This window comes from Sinohyriopsis cumingii, chromosome 10 (assembly GCF_028554795.1).
Source record: "Sinohyriopsis cumingii isolate HCF-2022 chromosome 10, ASM2855479v2, whole genome shotgun sequence".
Lineage (NCBI taxonomy): Eukaryota > Metazoa > Mollusca > Bivalvia > Unionida > Unionidae > Sinohyriopsis > Sinohyriopsis cumingii.
The window spans coordinates 102763024-102788962 of NC_142970.1; the positions used below are offsets into that span (position 1 = coordinate 102763024).

The 25939-nt window shown below is 35.6% G+C and overlaps 1 protein-coding gene across 1 annotated transcript in view; it reads left to right on the forward strand.

The window, feature by feature from the left end:
- Positions 1-3039: 3039 nt before the first annotated feature.
- The window catches only part of LOC149790740 (metabotropic glycine receptor-like), a 120411-nt gene continuing 97511 nt past the window's right edge, over positions 3040-25939 (forward strand). Inside the window, exon 1 of the mRNA XM_089972792.1 lies at positions 3040-5089. Within this exon, the coding sequence (XP_089828918.1) occupies positions 4227-5089 (863 nt within the window). The 5' untranslated portion in view covers positions 3040-4226. The remainder of the gene's footprint in view (positions 5090-25939) is intronic.

Below are 25939 nucleotides of genomic sequence, written 5' to 3' on the forward strand. Positions count from 1 at the left end.
TTTTTAACGTAGCTTTAACAACGTATCAGTAATACTGCTACGATTTCTGCAGTGTGGCCGTTTATAGCGATGTCCATCACTGGGGCATCATGCCGCAGACATGTAGCATCATGTCCCACCCATCACATTATCCTGACACCAGGCCGACTAGTCCTAATACTAATCTCTTAATATCGAGCGTATAGCGAGGCAGCTACTAGTACCATTTTTATAAGTCTTTAGTAAGACTAAGCCGGGGTTCGAACCTGCGACCTCCCGCATCCGAAGCCGTTAATGTAACAGTTTCATTTAAAACTAAATTACATTAACATTTGAGAATGACTAGACAAAAGCAAGAGAGAGAATCATATGTTTGATAGGCTTATGGACAAAAGAAAGAAAGAAGAAAACCACTAAAACTAGAATGTACACGTGTAGATATAAAGAACACTAGTTTCAATGCAGAAAATATTAAGACTCACACTAATTATGATTTAAACGCACGCAGTTTAGACATCAACAGTTTATAAATTTGTCTCTAAGTGAGAACAAGCTTCATGATAATTAATTATACTATACTAAACAGAGTTGTATATTTGACCGTACGTAAGTCATCGACTTTGTCCAATTCTCCTCAGAACAGATGACTATTAGCAGCTGTTTTGGTTATTCAGTAGTTAACAATTAATAAATCTATTAAATTTTTAGGAAACGTAATATCAATCCTTATATCAGTGGCGTCGCTAGGGGGGTGCGGGGGGGGGGTGCGGACCGCACCGGGTAACACCATCTCAGAGGGGTGACACCAAAATGAAAAATTGCAAATTTTACAGAGCACACACTGCTCGGTCTAGTCGGATTTCATAAGCAGATAACCGATCATAGTTAAATACATGACTAGCAGGCACAGCAGTGGCGTCGCTAGGGGGATGCGGGGGGTGCGGACTGTACCGGGTGACACCATCAGAGGGGGGGGGACACCAAAATGACATTACTAAGGATTCTGTATGGTCTGTTACGGAAGAAGGACCATGGGGGTGACACCATGAGCTACCGCACTGGGTGACACCAACCCGAGTGACGCCACTGCCTTATATATCTCCATGGTCAACGATTTCAATAATGAAATAGTTTTGTCAGAGTACCTAAACATTTTTAATTTTAGATAAAATACATTGACGTTAGCATAGACATAAAAAATCAAAATAGTTTTGATGTTTTAAAACTCGCTCTGTTCATATGTTTTGCTCATCAAAATCAGTTAAATATACCAGATAAAAGTGAATAACTTTTCTCAGTACGATTGGAATATCTATTTTTTAATGCAATAAAGTTCGAGCATAATGGTAAGTTTTGCATGATACACGTTTTCAACATTAGCGCGAAATCTCTTGAAGTCACGAAATATTTTTTTAAACAATTATTTTATGAAGAAGTCATGCAAAACGAGACGCTTTTTTAAATTGTCAATTTTGACATAAGGACTATATATTCACATTACCGTGTAATTAAGGAAAGCCGTAGAAAAAAATACAGAAATGACGACTTCTATTATTGAGAAATGTATAGAAATGAAAACCATTTGAGACATTTGAGACACAGTCGATTATTCCATAATACACATACGAAGAATGCATCATGTGTGTACTGTACTCATTGTTTTATCGTCCTTAAATTTTCGTTACAAAGTCGATTCAGTTTGTTTGAGACAAATTTTGCTTGTAACGGGTATTTATACTTACCTAAATCTTCTTTGCCCTCTACGCTCAATTCACTAAACGTTTATAGTCGATAAAATGTTGTGCCCGCTACAGTTATGAGATAGGGTTAGCAGTGTGATATGGCAATATACTCGTTTAATTGGTAAATTGCTGCTGGATAAAGGGAATGTAGTCACTTTGAAGATCTTATTGTGTGGAAAATGTTTTCTCAAAACTCACTTGATAGAGAGAATAAGCTCTCTCTACGTTCAATGTAATTAATTATTTCTAATTTTAAGATATTTGTCATCGCCGACAAGTTTTGAAAATTATTCTTCAAAAAGTGTTTAGTAAACCATTGCTGAGGCCTGTTTAGTCACAGAGATATACTGTCTGTTTTATGCTGACCTTTTACATCCAACCCATTTAATTTATTTGAGCAACTTTAATGGCAATCATTATAAATTAAATAAATTATGCAATAATTATTTTCTCCATTTTCACATGTTTGTTATCAAATTTTCTCCTCAGCAAAGGCCATGTGACGTTCAGATTTAAAACTGTCAGTATATCTATCTATCTATCTATCTCTCTATCTATCTATCTATATATATATATATATATATATATATATATATATATATATATATATATATATATATATATATATATATATATATATATATTGTGACCTTCAAAGAAGTTTAGTGCTTATCTACAAGGCATATATATATATATATATATATATATATATATATATATATATATATATATATATATATATATATATATATATATATATATATATATATATATATATATATATATATATATATACTCATTTCAATCGTGTCCATAAAGTTAATTTTCTAGAGAGTTAATTTTCCTCTAGTATATCGTCCATACATCATACATGGTTTTCGATTACTCTGTAAGCGTGTCACATGTCCATTGATGATTCCATCACAGCTGTGCACATAAATATACACACAAGATTTTAATTAACTTTCTTGAAAATCGACAAATTTCGAAACAGACTTTAATTAAAACCTACATGTGTGGCACGTGAAGTGAGAAACATCGATACGTTCTGCCGTTAAACCCGACTTGAGTTTCACGGCCTTCTATCGATTACCAGTCGTCGAGATATTGGAATAATGCGAAATCCCTGAAGCACTAATGGTTTCACCTGAATGCCTTCTTTCTCTAAATCAGATCTACTATCTGGTGTTAGAGACATTTCGAATCAATATAAACAAAAATATGAAGCTTGAACCAGCTTTAGCATGGTCTAATTGCTCTGGATTTGGACAAGTATCTCCAGATTGTAAAAAAAATCTATATTAACCAAACAAAGATGCTGCAACCTCTGGTAGACGAATTCAGTAGCGCTGCATCTCCGCAAATGTATTAATTTATGTTCATTGCCTCGCTTCCTTTCCATTACCTTAGCTGTACAGTGGATTCGTCTGCTACTAGGTTAGACCCATTTTCTTGGAATTCTACATGCGATCTGCCCTGTATCAGCAGCAAACAACATTAACATGGCGATTTTGTGTTTGCCTGTGTACTATGTTGATGACGGACGTAGTATAAAAAAGAGAGGAAATATGGATGATTCGAACAGAGAAATATTTAATGGTATGCTGATGAGAATGAGGGGAGGTCTGTTTATCGGAAAAGATAGGTTGTGAAAAAAATGTCGGCTGCTACACCGGATTATTCTCACCAGGGAATAAAAAGTCACCACCAGGATAAATCTGTACCTACTTACAATTTTTTGTAATGGCGGCTTCCGAACGTGTAGAAGACTTGGAATTCTTGAGCAATGTGTTTGTTTGAGTTCATATGTGGGCAAAAATGGCCTGTGATTTTTATTGATTTTTTTTTCTTCATTTCTTGCTCTAAAGAAATAGAGCCATAGCATTATAATACGGTCTGAGCCATGCGGAATGTCTGCTCTGGTACAATTTATACTGCTGTTCATTCGAAGAGGACAGAGGAGACACGATTACAAGATGTCGTCTGAAAGTATTTAATGCTAAACAGGTTATTGGACATGTGTCATCCTCCTGGCCGTTTGTTATCTGTATGCAACGAAATTCAAAACCAAATTAATTAGTATCCTCTTCACTAAATGATGATATACATTCGTCATTTATGGATTATATCGTTGTTTTTGTGAATTTCTCGTAAATGTTCACCACTACCATCTTCTCATAACTATATAATTATTGACACGTTTGCCATAATATTTCGTACATACACATTTTGCTGTAAACATAGTTGTCGTCACTTTCAGGATAATTTCTCTCTGTATTTGATGTCAAATTTACGGCCTTTTTCTAATATTTAGCTTCGTGTGAAATTTTAAAAATATGACGTATTGTACAGCGTGTTTCTTCGTCGTTCTGTCTCCGTTCAACCATGCTATTACATCTGGAATATCACCATTCTATCAGTGAACAGAGGAAAATTATATTGTCCGGGACGAAAGTCATGATGCAAATAAAGTGCGTCCTCTTCTACTAATTGAACACTACCGCAATGGATGCCTATATGCTGCTTGTTCGACTGACATGTGTACTCTTCATGATAATGGATCTGATTATTTACACGAAAGTAGATTGTATAGGTTTATCAGACTTAAAGTTCCCACCTAAATTTAATCACTATTCTTTGATGTTTTATTCCGAGAAGCTAAAAACGTCGTCCAAGCACCTACGGCAGGTGCGCTCGCAAACAAATTTACTGTCCTCAGGGACAAGAGACGATTCCGGACGTTTAAACAAAATTTTTGAGTTTATTTTAAAAGCAAACCATTCTGATTGCAAAGGGAATACAATTACGTTAAAGGAATTTAAATATGAATTTCCTAAGAGTATATTCAGCAACTTTAAAGAGCAAGCCAAAGAAGGTATTTTTATTGCCAACACATTGACTACACTATTTCATCATGATCCTTCTCTTGAAATCAGTCGAATACATGATGCGCACATACAGATAATTGCATCTTTAATACGAAACACTATTGAAAGTGATAAATTACTTGCAGGTGGTGGGATTTATTTTCAGAACGGTTTCTTCCTTTACGTATCTAGGACGGCCTCTGGGCTTTCAAATGCCACCGAGGTTGGACAGTTCTTTAAAAATGAAACATTCTACCTTGTTCACAAAGAAAAGGATTATACTAAATTATTGACCGAAAGTTGGAACAATACCGTGCGGTTGAATGATTCAAATCCGGGTTCTTTAATTGTCAACGTCGGTGAAGCCAGAGTCTCTTTATCTATTTCTGAAGACGTTGAATATTGGTCTCAGCCTTATTTCGAATGTCTAAAGCTTAAGCGATGGGTTACGTCTGTGTCTTTTCCTTTCTTCTTCCTAGATGGACAGAGGATAGAAGTCAAGTAAGTAATAAGTTCAACCTCTCTCGTGTATCCCTTCCCTTGGGACCCAATCCCATAATACATTTTGTGCTGCCCCATATTATAAGGGATATGTTTTAAAGCAAAACCCATAGCATGACAGATAACCATCGATATTGTCATAAATGAAAGTCCTATGGACTTAATGTCCCTATCAATGAAGTCTTATAAATCTTTGGGAAAATTATAGAACATGTGACGAATATTAGTTTTGTGATGAATGATATGAACTTAAAATAACACGATATGATTATTTAAATCACACGATATGATTATTTAAATAACACGATTTGATTATTTAAATCACACGATTTGATTATTTAAATCACACGATATGATTATTTAAATAACACGATTTGATTATTTAAATCACACGATTTGATTATTTAAATCACACGATATGATTATTTAAATAACACGATATGATTATTTAAATAACACGATTTGATTATTTAAATCACACGATTTGATTATTTAAATCACACGATATGATTATTTAAATAACACGATTTGATTATTTAAATCACACGATTTGATTATTTAAATCACACGATTTGATTATTTAAATCACACGATATGATTATTTAAATAACACGATTTGATTATTTAAATCACACGATTTGATTATTTAAATCACACGATATGATTATTTAAATAACACGATATGATTATTTAAATCACACGATATGATCATTAAAATCTGATTTTACCGTAACGAATGCACAAATATATTTTAGGAGTCAGATAAACATACCAGGGAACATTATATTGACATTGTATAACAATTTGATAAAATTACGTCATTGTTCTGTTCACATGTATGTCATACGATATAATTTTCTCAAATTGACGCATTTCTCCTTTCATAGAATAGAGTATGCGTTAGTAAAGGCAAGTAATTACATACGATTATATGACTGTTTTCCATTATTACTAATTTACCTATCGTACGCACGGCTCTGAAGAGAAATATGCGTGTACCCGTCAGATTGTGTCATCCTAACATTACATGGCACTAGCGCAAAACGTAGACACTTTGGGTATCTAATGAGCAGTACTGACCATAAAAGTCGTAATTTGTGTCAATACCTCACTTAAGTAGATTAGTTTTAAAGCGGGCGTTGAATGCTATCGATTTGTAGAGCAAGACCACCACCTCTACAACAACAAAAACAAAGGGAACAAGGCAGATCATTCGCAATAGTATATTCTCCAACAACACCCATTTTTAGGAGAGATTAAAAGTGGTAAATGGCTTTCTGGGGGCGTTAGACATTTGTTGAAATAAAGAGGCTATATGGCAACTTTCGATTACGTCAGAAATTGTTATAAACAGTTACAAAGGTGTGCGATTCATTCAAAGTAGTGAAAGGTTAATCGTCTCCATCTGTAGCCAAAGTTTATGAAGGGTAAAATGAAGCTAGTCAAGGTCTTCTTGTTTTGGCTACGTATTGATGGTCTAGCTTGGGCTAGAATTTTGGACAAGTAGCACTCGCAGCCCGGTCCAAGACTGCCGGCATGACTTGTAAGGTAGATGACTTCAGGCTGATTTCCGGGTGGCGCTATTTCTGTGCTAAAACCACCATTGCCTGAAAAGACATTTCTGTAATACATTTCCAGAAATTCCGAAATTCAGGGAATCGATATGTATGCATGTATGTAGGTAGGTAGGTAGGTAGGTAGGTAGGTATATATGTATGTATGTAACTAAATAACTTGATTCTATACAAATATCATCAGTTATTTTACAAAACATGTGGTAGCAATAATGGAAAAAACATGCATGAGTGCATTAACTGTGATAAATTAGTATACCAAACAAAAGGTTTTGAAACATCACCACCTGTACAAATGGGTGTTTGAAAAACTGTCTTTTCTGGTCTGCTTCGGGTATTGACAACAATATGTTCCTATCATATCTCATTCACACGGTTCGATTCAGTTATTATCATCGACATTTTCGTTAGTTACTTTTTACAAAGACAAGTGGATTATTTAATCCTTCTTTATTTCTAAAAGGAAAGTGACAGTTGCGAAAGGATCCAGTTTCTACCAGACTGTTCCGTTGAAGGAGTGCTTAATTGCTTAAGTCTCTGTAAAGCTGGAACAATATCACGTTGCGAATAAGGATCCAGTTTCCATGTTAACGTCAAAATATCTCGCTCAAAACAAAACTTCGTGAATGTGTTTAGACAGGGCCAAGTAAAGAGTTATAATTATCCGTTACTTTTTTAAAACTGTAAGTCTTGTGGATAGACAACATTTACAAAAATGTGTGCTGGGGCTAATCTTTGAAGCAACCTAATCGGCCATTAAAAGGTCAGAGGCAGTATTTATGAATCGAAATATATGAAATTTGTTTGTTTTTTTTTTTCTCTCTCCATACATTTTCCAATTTTTTCCTTTAATATTAATGTTTAGGGTATCTTAGATATATCTATCGGAAAGGTCGAATTTTGCAATCCTGCGACTGTTGTAAATTTTAAATTTAATACTGTGTGATATAATACAGTAAAGCAACATAATACTGTGTGATATGATATAATAGGTTCGTTTAATACTGTGTAATATGCTATAATAAATCAGTTAAATACTGTATGACATGAAATAGTTGTGCAGTTTAATACTGTTTGATATGCTATCATAGGTCAGATTAATAATGTGTGATATATTATAGAGCAGTTTAATACTGTGTGATATGCTACAATAAATCAGTTAAATACTATATGACATGAAATAGTAGAGCAGTTTAATACTGTTTGATATGCTACAATAGGTCAGTTTAATACCGTGTGATACGCCATAATAAATCAGTTAAATACTATATGACATGAAATAGTAGAGCAGCTTAATACCGTGTGATATGATATCATAGGTCAGATTAATACTTATTGATATGCAACAATAAATCAGTTAAATACTATATGACATGAAATAGTAGAGTAGTTTAATACTGTTTGATATGCTACAATAAATCAGTTCAATACTGTGTGATATGATATAATAGGTCAGTTTAATACTGTGTGATATGATATAATAGGTCAGTTTAATACTGTGTGATATATTATAGAGCAGTTTAATACTGTGTGATATGCTACAATAAATCAGTTTAATACTGTGCGATATGCTACAATATGTCAATTTAATACTGTGCGATATGATATTATAGAGCAGTTTAATACTGAGTGGTATTTTATAATACTTTAATACTTATTGCTATAATAAATAGAGCAGCTTAATACTGTGTGATATGATATAATAAGTCAGTTTAATACTGTGTGATATGATATAATAGGTCAGTTTAATACTGTATGATATGGTATAATAGGTCAGTTTAATACTGTGTGATATGATATAATAGGTCCGTTTAATACTGTGTGATACTTTAAAGAGCAGTTTAATACTGAGTGGTATTATATATTATAATAGTTTAATACTTCTTGATATACTAAATAGAGCAGCTTAATACTGTGTGATATGATATAATAGATCAGCATGCTGGGCTGCTACCAGCTGTGGTTTGAAAAGTTCAATGCTTCCATTACATTTTGATTATTACGGTTATATAGTAATGCGATCCTGATATCATATAGTCCATAGCAGACTCTCTTGTAAATGTAGAGTGTGAAACAAGACTTAGTTACTTGCTATTACTATACAATGTCCAGGATGTGTCCTATGTTAAAGACAAATATACTTCAAGCGAAGTTTCTAGGAAGGCAGAGACAACTAAAAACGGTATAATTCACTTCAGTGATTTACTCTGCTAATTGATCATGAATACATATGTTAAATAGAATTTGTTTGTATCGATGAGGCCATTACATGAAGGTTTATACCCTCAGGATGTATGTACTTGATAGGCAAAATGTACCTCTACACCTACTTTACTAGGACCTTAAAACAAAAGAGTCCTCACAAACCAGGTGTTATGAGAATGATGTGTGTATATTAGTCAGGTTCAACGTCGGTCATGCAATGTTCTAACGGCTCGCTAAGTATTGTTTCTCCCGTTCATTATCCAGGGTAAGACTAGTCTTATTATGTCAAAATGTAATGGGGCAGAGTCGTTCTCTTTCCGATTTCAGACTACCTTAAAAGAGGCAATAGTTCAATAGTTTCTTCATTTGGATGGAAAGGATTCTATGACATGTAGTCTGGCTACAATATCTTCACCACTCTCTCTCTCTCTCTCTCTCTCTCTCCACAAACACAAGTACACGCCATATCTTTGCGAGTTCTTGCCTGTTGTACCTTTGTTTCAAGATGTATTTGCATATACATCATATATTTATCACGTCATCCTTTATAAATTTTGGAACCTCTATCTTTACCTACCTGCTAATTATCGTCTACCATACAGAGCATATCAGATTAACAGATCGCTGGAAATTAAGCGCTAATCGGATTACAGTGCTAGAACACTGCGTTCTACTGTCACAAGTTTTTTTAAAACCATTTTACTTACTGGCACTATAGTCCGTTTTACGTACACCACATACCCTTTTTATTTCTTGCACTATATGCATACTGCGCAGTTTTCATGCAAATACTAAGCTTCGTGAATAGACTAAATGACAGATTCAGGAGCTGCTTAGCTTGATCCAATTTCTCATTTTATCCTAATATGGATTCTAAGACACCTTCCCCCTTCTGCAATTTAAGTGCCGAATCCAGACATTTCATTGGTCAATGTTATGTCATTTTCAGCCAATCTGATCATTGGACTCCATTCTCAAGTTTAAGTCCAGACATAAGTTATGTTGATACAAATGGATATAGTCCCTAGTTTTCAAACAGTTCTAACAGCTTAAAATTCTGGTATTTGATCGGTTATCGTCAAACCACTGGTCAGTCAGATATAGAAAAATTTGTGTTTAAGGTGAGTTTAAATGTGACAATTGTTTGCGGTATCATGGCCAGGTATAAAGACTATGACAACATTCATATGCTTGAACACTAACTGAACTCACAATTATTACGTCTGATTGGCTGACGCCAAAGTAACTGACCAATGAGATGTCAGAATATTTTCATTTTAGTCTGAGGATAAGTATGAGGTATACTGTCGACATTTTTTAAGCCTAAAAGTCAATGTTAGTGTCAGAGTCTTTAATGTTGATAGTCTATAACTTACATTAACTCAAAGTTTTAATTACACGGCGTTCATAATTTTTTAAAATTGTCTCTCAACTTGTGTTTTAAAGTTAAATAACTTAGGGTTACTCATATCATCTTATAACATTTTGGAGTATTTAGCTCGAGCATGAGAGCTTTGATATAAAAATACAAACCAAAATTGAGATTACTGAGCCAATTTCACCAACTGAAGCCTTACGTTATGCCTATACATATGCGTTGGATTGATCAGTTCGGCAGATTAAAAGATACTTACTACCTTTGAGACCCTTTGTCAGTCAATAGTTGCAGCTGCATCAGTTGATAAATGAAGGGAAGATTTCCATTGGTCAGAACATAATCATGTGATCAGACCCAATTGCGTTTATTTCTGTATAAACTGTGCGGAGAAATAACGTCTATAAACAGAGTGGATATAGGTATTGGTAGGGTTTTTAAAAAACTAACACTATAACAATTGGATTCGCAGTCCTACAACGTAAGACGCCGACCGTGATAGTTACGATGTTGGGGTAGGTGGTAGCTACGATGTCGTAGCCTCAACTTGATTTGTTGTGGTTGAGGCTACGAACTGATCCCATATCATGTAATGGAGCAAAAAAAATCATCACCAAAGTCAGAAAAACAAACAGTGTAGAAATCAACTACGTAAATACAATCATGTTGTGAAAGAAGTTTTGCTTATTTTGAATTTATTAAGCACTTACACGATAAAATAAATTGGCATGGTTACTCTAACCTCATCCTGTCCGCCATGACAGATAACGCGATACTCTCGCCGTGACCCCTTTTCTACGAAGAGCTTGCCAGACCATATTTTGGATATTCTACGCTATATTATTATCAATCAAGTGGCGAATAATCGCTTCTTGGTGGAATTTCAAAGTTGCTGATAAACCGTATTTACTTTTAATGCGAAGAATTTCTGACCCAAACGGCGCCAAATTTTTACTACGATTTGTTTACATTTCCAAATAAGGCATCAATGTCCTTATATGGCACACAAACAAACGAGGCTGAGAACGGAAGTAATCATTATTTGAAATAATATGGCGGACGATCTAAACGAAAATAAAGGCTAAAAAGGTAAACGAGATTTTACAACAATTTTTACAATGATTTTCGATACTTCCGGTATTAAATAAGAGGACTACTAAATTTATTGGATTATATGCAAGGAATATGTTTAAAGTGTTTTTATTAGGCTAAACGAGCGCCGGGTGTGATTCACACCCGGCTTGCTCCATTAACACGTATATGCTCATGTTAGTTCCCTGTCCACGAGGTACGAGTAAGGGTACTAATATTAGTACTAGGGTAGGTGGGTGATCCGCTGCACACCGCAAGCCCCCATCGTAACTGTCAGTGTCGATGTCTTGCACTGTTTGACTATTGGAACAGCATCACAATAACCGTTTACCTATAGTCTTAATTTCATTTGTAAGTAACCCCTGTAGGTAGCCTAAACTGTTAATCAACACGAAAATGGATTTAATGACTCGAAAATTGGTTACTCACGTGTCTGGGCAATAACGATTCGGCCAATTCACAATGAACTCATGAAAGCATCAAATTCAAGAGTCATTCGTATGTCCAACAAAACAACACATCGTTTCATTTGAATATTGAACTTCTACTCTGAGCACATACGCCAATTTAGATAAAAATTAAGACCAGGCTGTGGAATGTTCAAAACCTTGGCAGAATTTAATGTTTGATGTTGGCGCAGCTATTACGTTGCAAATGGAGAATCCCCTGTTCTATAAATAGCCACGTAGCAGCTACGTAGCAGATCTTTAAGTTTAAGAAACATAACAATAATCAATAAATACAATTATAAAGAATTGCAATTATAAGAGTTTAACGTTGCTTTTGTCTGGGTTTATCGTAGAATAAAACACAGATTGCATAGTGCCCTTCTGGCCTTATTTGCTGTGTGACTCGACAACTGACAGTTTTTATCACGATAAACTCGGAAAAACAACATTAAACTCTGAATTGATCCCTCCTTTAGACACAGGGCTTGTAATGACATGCAGTACATATCCATAATAACGCTGAATATATGCAACTCTTGTTGAATTTTGACAATTTATTTTATAGTCTGATCTCTTTTTAAATCTAATTTTCTTTTCTAAATTTTACTTTTTCTTGGTACTGTTTTTAGTCTTCCCCCTTTTTCTGACATCGTATTCCCTACAATATATCCGTCGTCGACATCATCATCATCATCATCATCAGTAGTAGTAACATCATCATCATCATCATCATTATTATTATTATTATTATTATTATTATTATTTAATAACTAGATGGTACTAAATAGCAACAAAGTAAGCTTGTCATTGTGACCCACGTTTGGTTAATGGACTTGTCAGTATAGAAGATTTATCGGTGTCTATGTGCCTGTATAAATTGATTTATACACTCGATTTTTTTACCCATTTTTGGAAATGTTGGAAAAACTTCCGTCTAATATTTTTTAAGAAGATTTAAGGTGTTGTTAAACTATTTGCCCGATACTTCAAAAAGTTCACAAGCAAGCAATTTGAAAGACTTACTATAAAGGTCAGTACAAATTAGATGTAACAGCACAAGGACACGGGACCGCTCCGGTGGCCTAGTAGGTAGAACCCCTGCCTCGGATGCGAGAGGTCGCGGGCTCGAACCACGGCCGAGTCATACCAAGGACTTATAAAAATGGTACTAGCAGCTGCCTCGCTATACGCTCAGCATTAAGAGGTTAGTGGTAGGACTGGTCGGCCTGGTGTCAGGATAATGTGACTGGATAGGACATGATGATACATGTCTGCGACATGATGCCTCAGTGCTAGACATCATTATAAACAACCACACTGTAGACATCGTAGCGATATGACTGGAAAATTGATAAAAAGATACGTTAAAGTCCAAATCACACACACACACACACACACACACACACACACACACACATAAGGACACGGTGTGATTTCATGACGTTGACCGTTTTTTTTCAAAACTGATCACCCCTATATAGGATTTACTTACCTTCGAAACTGAAGAGCTTAACAACGCGCAATATTACCCACCTCAAAAAATGAAGGTTTGACAACGGAAGTGCTCCAAAAACACGGAGAAGTGTACGTTTTGCAAAAATACGATATCACGTAATCTTTTATGAAGCATTTCTTTGCGAAAATTACAATCATGAGATATATCACATTAAACTTAGCAAATCATGAACGCTTACAGTACGTACGTGACCTCTGAGTTGGTTGGCCAAGGGATAATATCCAAATTGGATAGTACATTGCCAGATAGCAGAGGCTATTAATCTGGGAGATGGTGTACAATGCAATAGCTGGTCAAGGGCTCCAGTTCAACCATATGAACACATGTGGCTAGTATAATACAGACGGGTACTCCCAGCTATTGGCTGTTTTTGTTATACAGACAATTACATGTGGTAGATGTTTACCAAACGTCGCAAATACTAAATACAATATTAAAATTTTAAATTTACAAATTTTGATTTCTGCAGACACTAATATATCATTTAAATTCAAAACGAGATGAAGTGGCATAGTGAATCCCCTCACAATAAAAGATTCTGATGGAAATAGTTTCAAACTCTCGATAGCTGGTAATCATAAACATTTGCTCTGAATAGGGAGATTCACGTGAGCTTGTTTCTTTCTAATATATTTCAGTCCTTATCATATGATGATAATTTACAATAAGCAATTACTCGTGGCTATTATTCACATCTGCTCTACACACCTTGGACATTTATTCAATTTACATGTAAGGGAGGCAACCCTACGTAAAATATCCACCCACACTTCCTCATCTAGAGAAAACCAAAACTCATCAAAATTTATTATCGTATATATCTTAACCCTATTTAGACCCGCAACCGCCAAGATATAAAAAATAAAATAATCGCAAATTTTTACGTCTTCCAAGGGAACACGCTACACTGTATATGATTACTGCCTAGTACCAATTATTTCGAATGGAGAAACGTGATGATACGGCAGAAACGACACAATATTTCTCATGGGAATATTTTAATGATCGTTTTATGTTCTGGAGATGTTTACACGTCCCTCTATATTGCTATAGTTCCTCTGCGAGATCGAGAATGTATAATAAGCCTTAAGCGCCTCCTGAATGACTGAGGGGGACATCCACAGTGGATCAGTACTTATCCATCCTGCATCTTTCTAAGACGCGACTAATAACGGGATGTCCCACAGTGGTGCAGTGCTTAGCCATCCTGAATGACGTAAGACGCGACTAATGGGAGGATGTGCCACAGTGGCTCAGTACATAGCCATTCCATATATCATAAGCCGCTACTAATGAGGGATGAGCTACAGTGGTGCAGTGGTTTGCCATCCTGCATATCGTAAGAGGCGATGACTTAAAGGACGAGCCACGGTGGCGCATTGGTTTCGGTTGCCTAACTCACGAATGAAAGCGTGCAGGCTCCAATTTTACCATCAGATCCAACTGGGTCGGCTGCCGTGGTTTGTCCTCGGGCAGGGCACTATGATCCAACTGCCTAAAAACTATGCAATCCACTCGTATTGTTATATCGTAATACACCATACCAAACTACATTACCCTGACTCACATTTTATCTTGAATCTTCAACAGAAAAAAATATGTGTATTTTTTGACGAAATATACGAAGTTCAGTGTATCCACCATTATCCGCCATTATCTCATATAAAAATACGTTAAAAAGAAAATGGCAAATTTATTAAGTCCTATTTACAGGGAAACCTATATCAACCAACTGCCCTTTAGTCCAGCTTCATCTTCAGACTGGTTGCATTTTGTTTTAATAAGGCCACTGTAATACCAATTAAAACTCCATATGTTGTGGCTGCTCACTCGAACAACAAACTGTTTGATGCCAAAGGTGTTGTACTGAATCTGACATTGGTATACTTAGAATAAAACAGCGAAAATTCATATGGATAGATATTATACTTATATTGGGTAATTGATATGTATCAGGTGGTGCCATTTTCCATATCATCATCGTGCTAAATATACCTTCATTAAATATTCATTTCGTCGATTATTGTTATGGCTACATACATTTTGTCTTCTGTGTCTTTGATTGGGGCCTTATTTACTTTAAGACCAGGTTAGGAATTAATTTTAGTCAATGCGTAGGTCAAAACCTAACTAAATATGCACACATTTGGTTCGAACATATCAGTCACATATGGACTGTCTTAAAATACTCACAGGTATTAGTATTGTTACATGCACACGGGTATTTACTTGACCGAGCGGTTGTCAAACCCTGGCGCGATTCTCGCTAGAAGTCATAAGTTTACCCAACTTTCCAAAGACTTCCATACAACCTCAGTTGTAAATGAGAAAGCCCGACGTGTCCATTCTATACCTAAATTTTCCTCTAATTAATGCAAGACCACAGATAAACCAAACTGCCAACTATCTGTCAACCGTACATCTGCGTGTTTTGGCTTCATTATGTTTCCGTACCACCAACCGTTCACGCCTTATAACATATATGAGTACTCCCTAACAATGGGAACTATTTTAACTCCGCCACCTTAGGCCAGTCAATGTATGCTTTCCAGGCACATTTCGCCGATATAACTGCACCATATTCGCCCGCATGGCGACATCAACGGTCTCTGCCAAGTCCCTTTTTATTTATTCCCTTGTGTAATTTACCGGTTTAATACCGTAAGTACTGTCCATGCAGTCACGCTACCAATGTATACCACTAGATTTTAATATGTACTATTTTACGACAGGGACATTCATTCGGTTTTGGTCGGAATTCACTACTAGTGAACCAGGACATCATGCAAAAACACTAACACTTTACTCCGTGACGTTTGCTCCTATTAATTAGCTCATCAGTTCGGGCCAGGAATATTTCCATGGCGCCGAATTCCAATAATCAAACAAGTAATCACACAAATCTAAGAATTGCTTAAAACGGGGCACTACAACCAAGTGCACATACTCTAAATTTACTACATTATCACAAATTATATCCCGACATAATTCTAATTTTAGAATGTTTTAGGAGTGATCACTGAAGTTATCCGAATATACCAAGATTATGTGGTGCGCACCTTGTACGATCTGACTATGATCTGTAAAACTGACCAATAATGTCCTTAGCAAAACTGGAGCCGGAGGTGGTTAATCCAACACCAATAAAGCAGTTTTCTTCAGCTTCTTTCCAATCTTGAAAAAAATCCCAGTGAGCTATTTAAGAGATAAATAATCAACATATAGGAATTCAGTGTATCATTTAAGACAACAATAATCTCAATCTATAAATACTTGTGTATCATTTTATTTTGTCCTCCTCTATAGTTGAACAAACCGCGTAACCTTGTATGAAGTGGTTGAGAAAAAATGGAAATGCTCCAACACTGATAATATTTTAAATGAAATATGATCGGCCCATGCAAAAGTGTTATCTCCATTGTAAGAGTGTTATCTCCATTATAACAGAGTGTCATCTCCATTATAACATATTGTTATCTCCATTGTAACAGAGTGGTATTTCCATTGTAAGAGATTGTTATCTCCATTGTAATAGATTATTATCTCCACTGTACCAGAGTGTTATCTCCATTGTAGCACAGCATACATTTCTACGATTCTGAAATATGAAAGTCAGGATTTTGTAACCACCAATACCAGTAACCTAAATTCCTCACAGAGACCTTGCCTCAGATTGACTTTCTGCTTTGTGAATAAAATTTGCTTCTGTAATTGTTTGATTTTTTGGTCTCAAAGTACTCACTGAAGTGGCTAAATCTCTATCCTAATGCATATTTTTAACAGAAAAAGACTGCAATTGTCTTATTGCGTCATTATTTGCATTCAGCAAAATCAGAGAACGCATTTCAGCTAGTTTCCTCATTTACAAAAGGCGATTTACTAAAACGAATCCCTAGGCGCCTACCTTTAAGTTACTGAAGCTATCTAGATTAAAAGACCCGTCCAATCAGTACACTTTACGTAAGGACTAAAAGTTGTCATTAATAGTATTGCGAGATATATTCCACGAATTCTCGACTGGTAATTTTGAAATTGTACCTTTTATGCCAATGATAGTTTTACATGGAAAACTGGCCTACAATTGGCCTTCATTGGAAACTGGCCTAAAATTGGCATTCATGCTTTCATTGGAAACTGGCCTACAATTGGCCTTTATAAAAATAACATACGATGGACCTTCATCGAAATCTGGCCTACAATGGATCTTCATCAAAATATGGCCAACAGTGGGCCTTCATAGAAAAATGGTATACGATAAAGCCTATTCGTCTTAGTCTAAACGATACAGTTTCAAGACTAATTATCTTGGCTCGTTTTATATGATATAAATAAGATAAATAAATTCCAGATTGTGGCATCTCAGAAACCTGAGACAAGATGAACGTGATTTTACGAGTAATGACAATGTTATCATCTCCTGGAAAAAAAAAAACAGACCATAACTCGCATATAAAAGTCATATATATGCAAGAAGAAAACTCGATTTACGTGTTTTTCGGCCAACATATTCTCAGACAAGGATGATAAACAGAGACAGTATGCTTCTATGATATGATCAAGTTTGATCATAAAGTGTATGCTCTTCGTCATGATGAAATATGTCTGCAGCAACATAGAAACGAACTGCGTCATAAGGATATGTCTGGCATGTAGCTTGAATAAAATGGAGCAAATGTGTACAATCGTGGTCAGTGCGTATTTATGGAAGTCCGTCAAACTTGATGACGGATTAATCCAGTCAAACCAAAACTTAGTCACTCTAACCTGACTTTCATTTTACAAGTTATTCATTCCTGATAATACCAATATATTGGGCCCTATCTCACCTACACATACAAATTAGCATGATTGACGCATCGAAACAATCCATCCATAACAAAATGAGGTCACTGTAACCTACTTTTCACGATCGTTTTTCCAAACGTTATACCGATCATATCATGGACCATATTCCAACCTCTATTAGCATGTAGGTACATCTTAGGGAGGGTAACTGTTTAATACCAAATTATCGTGGACACTATTCCACCTACACTCGTAACAAATGGTATGTGGGTACATATCGGAAGAGAAAAGGTCACTGTTACCCAATTTTCACACTTGACTTACTTCTGTATTTTCAGTTTAAAATTTATTACGTCCTTAATATCTCAAACTCTGTTTCATATTAAACTCGTGCAAATTGGCACGGAGATACATCGCATGGAAGGCAACTGGACTCTGCTAAAACTGTGTCACAATCTTCTGATTTCATTTATTTGAAGCCATTTGCTCATTTTACCCTCGATATATTGGAACATATTTAAGCTACACTCATGAACATTAGTGTGCATATGCATTTCAGTGAGACCGACTTAACCATGCCGAACTAGTTCAGTGTTTCCTATTTTTTTCCACACCTGAGTGGCGTACGTATTTTCAACTAATTCTTCCTAGCACAATATTATTTTGATCCTATATCAGCCTGCACTGAAGTAAATTGGTATATGACTACATCCGTACGAGAGTATTTATAGCGCATCCAAGCTTAATCAATGCGACCTAACTTCATTCAATTACACTCTCACCAAGACGGACATGCGGGTGTTTCTCAGGCAGAGTAACTGAACCATACAAAAAGTAGATCGCCTTAACCTAAATTGTACGCTGCACAGTATATTAGACCCTAATTTCAATATATTTAAGATAATTTATATCTAGGCGTGTCTTCACGAGGGCAACTCGAGCGCACTAAAACTAGTTCTCTGAGACTTGTATTTTAAGCCATTTGTTTGTTATCTCTTCTGTATTAATAACCCAATTACGTCTCGACTAATCCTGTGTTTTTTCGATAATGCAACTTTGTTGATGCATCATAATTAGTAGTGTATGTCCTTCCTTGACATGGTTATTTTGTCTTTAAGTTGTTCCTCCATCCTAATCTGTTTATTGTCAGCTACTCCAAATGTGTTCATGTTGTGACGAACTGATTTTTGTTTTGAAGGAAACACCTTACTCATTCTGCTGCCTAAGTATGGCATATATCTGCAGTCATTTTGTGTACATACGCATAGTAGGCCAACCTAACAATATGATGTTGAGAGGTTATGAGAAACGCACAACAGACCATTCCAATAAGTTATTAAAGATGCACAGCTTTCCATACGATGCTCGCGCGTGCATGTGTGTGTGTGTGTGTGTGTGTGTGTGTGTGTGTGTTGGATTTTTAAAGTAGCTAACACTTTTTTAGTCATATCGCTACGATGTCAGTAGGGTGGTTGTTTATTGTGATATCTTTCACTGGAGCATCATGATGCAGACATGTAGCATGATGTCGTACCCAGTGACATTATCCTGATAGCAGGCCTACCAGTCTTAATGCTAACCTCTTGAATTTAAACGCGAAGCGAAGCAACTGTTAGTACCATTATTTAAGTATTTAGCATGACTCGGCCGGGGTTCCCGCAACCAGTGCGGACGCTCTAACCAATTAGGTCACCGAACATATAAGGATGTAATATATGCAAGCACATCAGACCATCCTAGAAAGGGAAATGGACCTTGGGTGGCCGTGTAATCTTAGGCGATCACCTTTTTAGATCACGGTGGTTTCACATGTACGTGGTTTCATGTCTCAGGCTCGGCCTATGTGTGGTATGTGAGAAAGTTTGCCAGTGGCTTCCGGTGGGTCGATGGTTCTTCGAGAGGTTTTCCCCGGGCTCGTCCTCCACCAAATATACCGGAAGCTATGTATAGTCTAGCATGTGTTTAAAAATGGCGTTTCACCCATAAAAACTAACCAACTATCCCAACAGCGTGCAATACGCCTGTAGAAATATGCACACCATTCCATACAATATGTAATTATGTGGTATAAATGAGCACAACTGGACATCCCACCAACGTGCAATACAATTGTAGATATACCAATAGCAGGCAATTCAAATGGTATGTACTAATGAAGTATAAATGTGTACAGCAGAACATTGCATCAGTGTTCACTCACATTTGCGTAAATATGAACAACAGACCATGTATACCATGTGTACAGTATACATATTCACAACAAGCCACTCATACCATGTGCAATTATATGGTACAAATACTCACAAAAGGCCATTCATACTATGTTCATTATACCTTATAAGTATTCACAGCAGGCCATTTATGACACGTGTAATTGCATAGTGTGAATATCTACAGAAGGCCTTTCATACTACGTGTAATTAATTATACAGCATAAATATTCACATCAGGCCATGCACACCTTGTGTAAACATATAACATGAATAGCTAGCTGATCATTCAAAATTATGTAATTATATTGTGTATATACGTATATCATTCAAAATTATGTAACTATATTGTGTATATACATATATCATTCAAAATTATGTAACTATATTGCGTATATACGTATATCATTCAAAATTATGTAATTATATTGTGTATATACGTATATCATTCAAAAGTATATAGTAATATTGTGGGCCCCGAATGGCCGAGTAGTCTAAAGCGCTCACCGTTCCGGATCACTGCCATCTCACCTCAGTCTGCGTGGGTTCGAGCCGCAGGCTCGGCTAGCGTGAGTACGTGGGAAAGCCTGCCAGTAGCTTCTACTGGGTTGGTGGTTCTTCCCAGGGTTTTCCAGGGTTTTTCCTCCACCAGTTATACTTGGCGCCATGTATAGCCCATCTTGTGCTGAAAAAATGGCGTTAAACCTTAGAACAACAACAACAAATAATATTGTGCATATACGTATATCATACCGTATGTACTAATATTGTGCATATACGTATGTCATATCGAATGTAGTTATATTGTGTATATACATATATCACACCGTATGTAATTATATTGTGTATATACGTATATCATTCAAAGGTATGTAATACTATTGTGCATATACGTATATCATACCACATGTAATTATATTGTGTATATATGTAATTATATTGTGTATATACGTGCATCATAACATATGTAATTATAATGTGTATATACGTATATCACACAGTATGTAATTATATTGTGTATATACGTATATCATTCAAAGGTATGTAATACTATTGTGCATATACGTATATCATACCGCATGTAATTATATTGTGTATATATGTAATTATATTGTGTATATACGTGCATCATAACATATGTAATTATATTGTGTATATACGTATATCATTCAAAGGTTATGTAATACTATTGTGCATATACGTATATCATACCACATGTAATTATATTGTGTATATATGTAATTATATTGTGTATATACGTGCATCATAACATATGTAATTATAATGTGTATATACATATATCACACCGTCTGTAATTATATTGTGTATATACGTATATCACACCGTATGTGATTATATTGTATATGTATGTTTATCACACCGTATGTAATTATATTGTGTATATCCGCATATCATTCGAAAGTATATAATTATATTGTATATATACGTATATCATACGTTACAAATCATATGCAAGTTACTCCCGAGAATGCGCCTTGCATAACATCGAAATAATGTGTATAGTATATTTTGTGAATACTCCTAGCTGGTCATGTTAACTTGCTTGCAGCAGCACTGTATGAATGCGCATAACAGACAATGCAAAAATTGCATTTTTGTTGCTTGAATATGGACACTAGCTAATGCAGTTATTAAACAATTATACTATGCGAATACCAACAACAAACTACAAAAAAAGTTATGCAATTGTTGTGTGAATACGCGAAGCAACACCTCTTAATATATGTAAATATATTGTGTGAATAGGCACGACTTTATCCTAAGAACATGCAATTATACTGTTAAGTAAATAGGTTATCCCAGCAACAAAAAATACTATTCTGTAAATAGGTAAACTGGCTATTCCAGCAACATTTAACGCTATGGTGTGATTAGGTAAACAGATTATCCCAGCAATACAAAATTATATTGTGCGATTAGGAAAATAGATTATCCCAGCAACACACAGTTATATGACGCGAATAAGTAAATATTTTATCCAACACAATATACAATAGGTGATTAGGCAACTAGATTATCCAAACTGCATATAATTATAGTTTGTGAATAGGCAAATAGGGTATCCCAGCAAAATATAGATATATTATATGAATAGACAAATATTTCATCCTAGCAACATATAATTCTACTGTGCAAATAAGAAAATGGGTCATCCTATTACCTTAAAATTCGGTTGTGTGAATAGCCAAAATAGGTTATCCAGTCAAAATATTGTTCTGTTTTTTGTGACAATAGGAAAATAAGTTATCCTCACAACATATAATTTAGTTGTGTGTGTACATATATAAGGACATGTTAGCAGTGAGCGTACCCAAAGAATGCTGTTCCCAACTAATTTGATTCATATTGTTTGAATATGCACAGCTTGTCATCAAAACAATGCTCGTGCTGAGTATAGACGCACTTTAGTACATTTCATAGATGTGCAGTTTTGCTGATTCGATTGTCTGAATAAATTTTTAATTACGTGTCATTTATTTTGTGTGTAATGGATATGTAAATCGGATCATCTGACAGATGTGCAAGGAAATTGAATAAAATACATCGCTCAAACTATTCAATACATCACGTTGATTTTTAAGTTGTGTCACTATATGCGGCAATCCATGCAAAATATTTCTGACATGTCGTATGTCCATTTTTAGCTCTGTAAGTATGTACAAATGTTAAACCTTACAAAAGGTATTTCAGAATAGTTGATATTGTAAAGTAAAATGCACCGCAAGTAAAACAAAGAAATCTGCAATAAGTTATGTCAGTTTCATATTTTGTTGATCTGCTCATTTGCCTACGCAAACACATTTAAACTGAAGTGGTGAAATTAAGGATACCGTTTAATCTGCGAATATACAACAATAGGTAACACTAACACTGGTGTATGTAAGATTACTTATTCGAGTAGTGCAAATAGAAACTCATTATATGTACTCGTTTTAATTTTTTTTTAAATTATGTTTTCAGTCTCCAAAGGTTCATTTTAAAAGATGTTTGATGCAATTTACATGAACAAACGTAATTCTTTTTTTTCTTTTTTTTTTTTTTTTTTTTGTTGAAGGACTGATATATTATTCTAAAGTCACAAAAATGGCAAATCTGCCATTTTGAAATTTATGAAACGGTTTGATAATTTATACTTCTGTTTTAGGAATCCGACAGGAATTACTGAAGTGTCTTACTCATATGAAATGGAGAGTGATTCAGAATAATAATTAACTAAATGTATTAAACTATCTGCTGCAAACCATGGGGACTAGTCAAGTATTTGTATATACTGATTATCTAGATTTGACACGTGTGTTACAGGTGATAACTGACAGAAAATGCATACCTCAAATATCAGAAACAAGGCACGAAATCAGTAAATACAAATTCACATAATAATTTACTTAACATATTTAGTAATTTGACACAAAACATCTTCGCACCTAGATGACTGACTTTCTTGCTAATTCATCACGCCATAAAATATTTTGTAAACATTTCTAAGCACTACATCTCCATTATATTAATGTTTCAAAATAAATCATGCCATTTTTGTTTCTAATGATTTCACATGAAAAAAACTTTTAGATAGCAGAGGAGTATTACATCAGGTGGAACGTGTAGTTGAAATATGATTATATTTCGTCTTATCCATGTATCATCTTTCTCAGTTCTTGAGTCCAAAGATATTGACGATAGCTGTTATCTCTACATCATCGTCTTTCAGTATCGCGATTTTTCATAGGTTTCTTCTTAACACCAGTCTGACCAGTTCTAACACTAGCCTCTTAATGCTAAGCGCCGAGCGAGGCAGCTGCTGGTACCATTTTTATAAGTCTTTTGTATGATTCGGCCGGGTTTCGAAGCAGAGACTTCCCGAATCCAAGGCGGACGCTCTAAACACTTAGGCCAGTGGAGCGGTAAGGTAACTAGAACGTATTCAACAAACAGCAAGTATCAAACTGGATGGCAAATACATTTCATGGAATCAGGTCATTAGCAATTTTTGCGTGGAGCAGTCATAGACAAAACTATTCAACGGCACCCCATTCATTCTGTGAGGAATACAGCCATTTAAATCCGATCTTTCTCTAAACAAGTTCAAAACACGTTCATTTTTTATATACGCCTAATTACTTTTTATGTAGACAGTTGATTTTACATATTCAGAAAGGTGGATGGAAAACAAGATGGCACCCCATTTAACATATTCCAATAGGCTAGATGGTTCACATACAGTTGAGTGATTGTACCCATTTAATGTTTTCATGGTGTTAATCCATTTCTGTACATGGAAAGCTGAATCGCATACAATTTTCACATCACAAATTTCAAATAACTTGAAAGGCATTATTGGGTGTCTATACATTTGTTTTTATTTCCCGCCTCCAGCTTTGGGGATGGCATTCGCGATTCCGTCCTTCTGTCACACTTTTGGGCGCTCGGTAATGTTCGAGCCCTTTTCTGATTAAAGAATGAAATTTAATATTATTATAGATCGTGGGAATGTGTGTTGCGTATCAAATTGAGGCCGTATCTTTCGAAAGAAAGGCCACGAATCAGCAGTTTAATTGTTCTGTCATGCCTTCACTTTCTCTCTATAACTTGAATGGTGCATTGTTTAAGGAATGAAACTCGACATGTTTCGATATCATTGCCAGAAGTTGTTTCATACACTTTATTAGGTCCAGATAAAGAAGTTTCTCAATGTTGGACAAATGATGCTGACGTTTGCATCAAATATGGATGAGATACAGAAACTAGAGAAACACTGAAACAGTTACTTTCGTAGCTTTTTCCGTCTGTTCCATGGGAATGCCGGTGGACCGTTAACTGGAATATCCTTGTTGATGTTGAATGTTATGGAACTATTAATGATTTACGTAATAATAACAATGTACACAACATTCTTTCCTGGGACAGATAAGCAGAATGATTTTTCACCTGGAGAAGAATTTGACTTCTTGTGGGATAGGAATGGGGCTCTTAAAGAGTGATTTTCCAATAGTTACAGCTCATTACACGAGATGTTTCCAACGCAACTGGCGGCCAGGCATACACATATTCGATATTTCCAACACAACTGGCGGCCAGGCATACACACATTCGATATTTCCAACACAACTGGCGGCCAGGCATACACACATTCGATATTTCCAACACAACTGGCGGCCAGGCATACACACATTTGATATTTCCAACACAACTGACGGCCAGACACACACCCATTCGATATTTCCAGGTCAGTCATATGGGTCAGAGTTGAAATGTATACCGATAGCTGCCATTAGCTGCCTTTCGCACCATCTTGGTTATTTATGAAGAGGATTGACCGAGAAGTTGCGAATGAATCGAATTATTTGTTCATCATCAACTTCTAGGTCAACCCAACGGAAAAACCAGTCGTACAGTATAGGGCATATTTTTGCCTCGAAGGAAAGGTCGAGCTGGTCTTAAATGCATACTCGCTGATATGTTGTGCGCTGAATTTGACTCCGATGGTGCGTCAGTGGCATGAAATCGCTGCCAAAATCGTGCTCCAATTATCACTTTTTCACGCTGTTGTCGGGTGAATGTAAAGATTGTAGATCACCTGTGATTGTTAATGCGGTACGCTGAATAGCTCCAAAAATTAATTCAT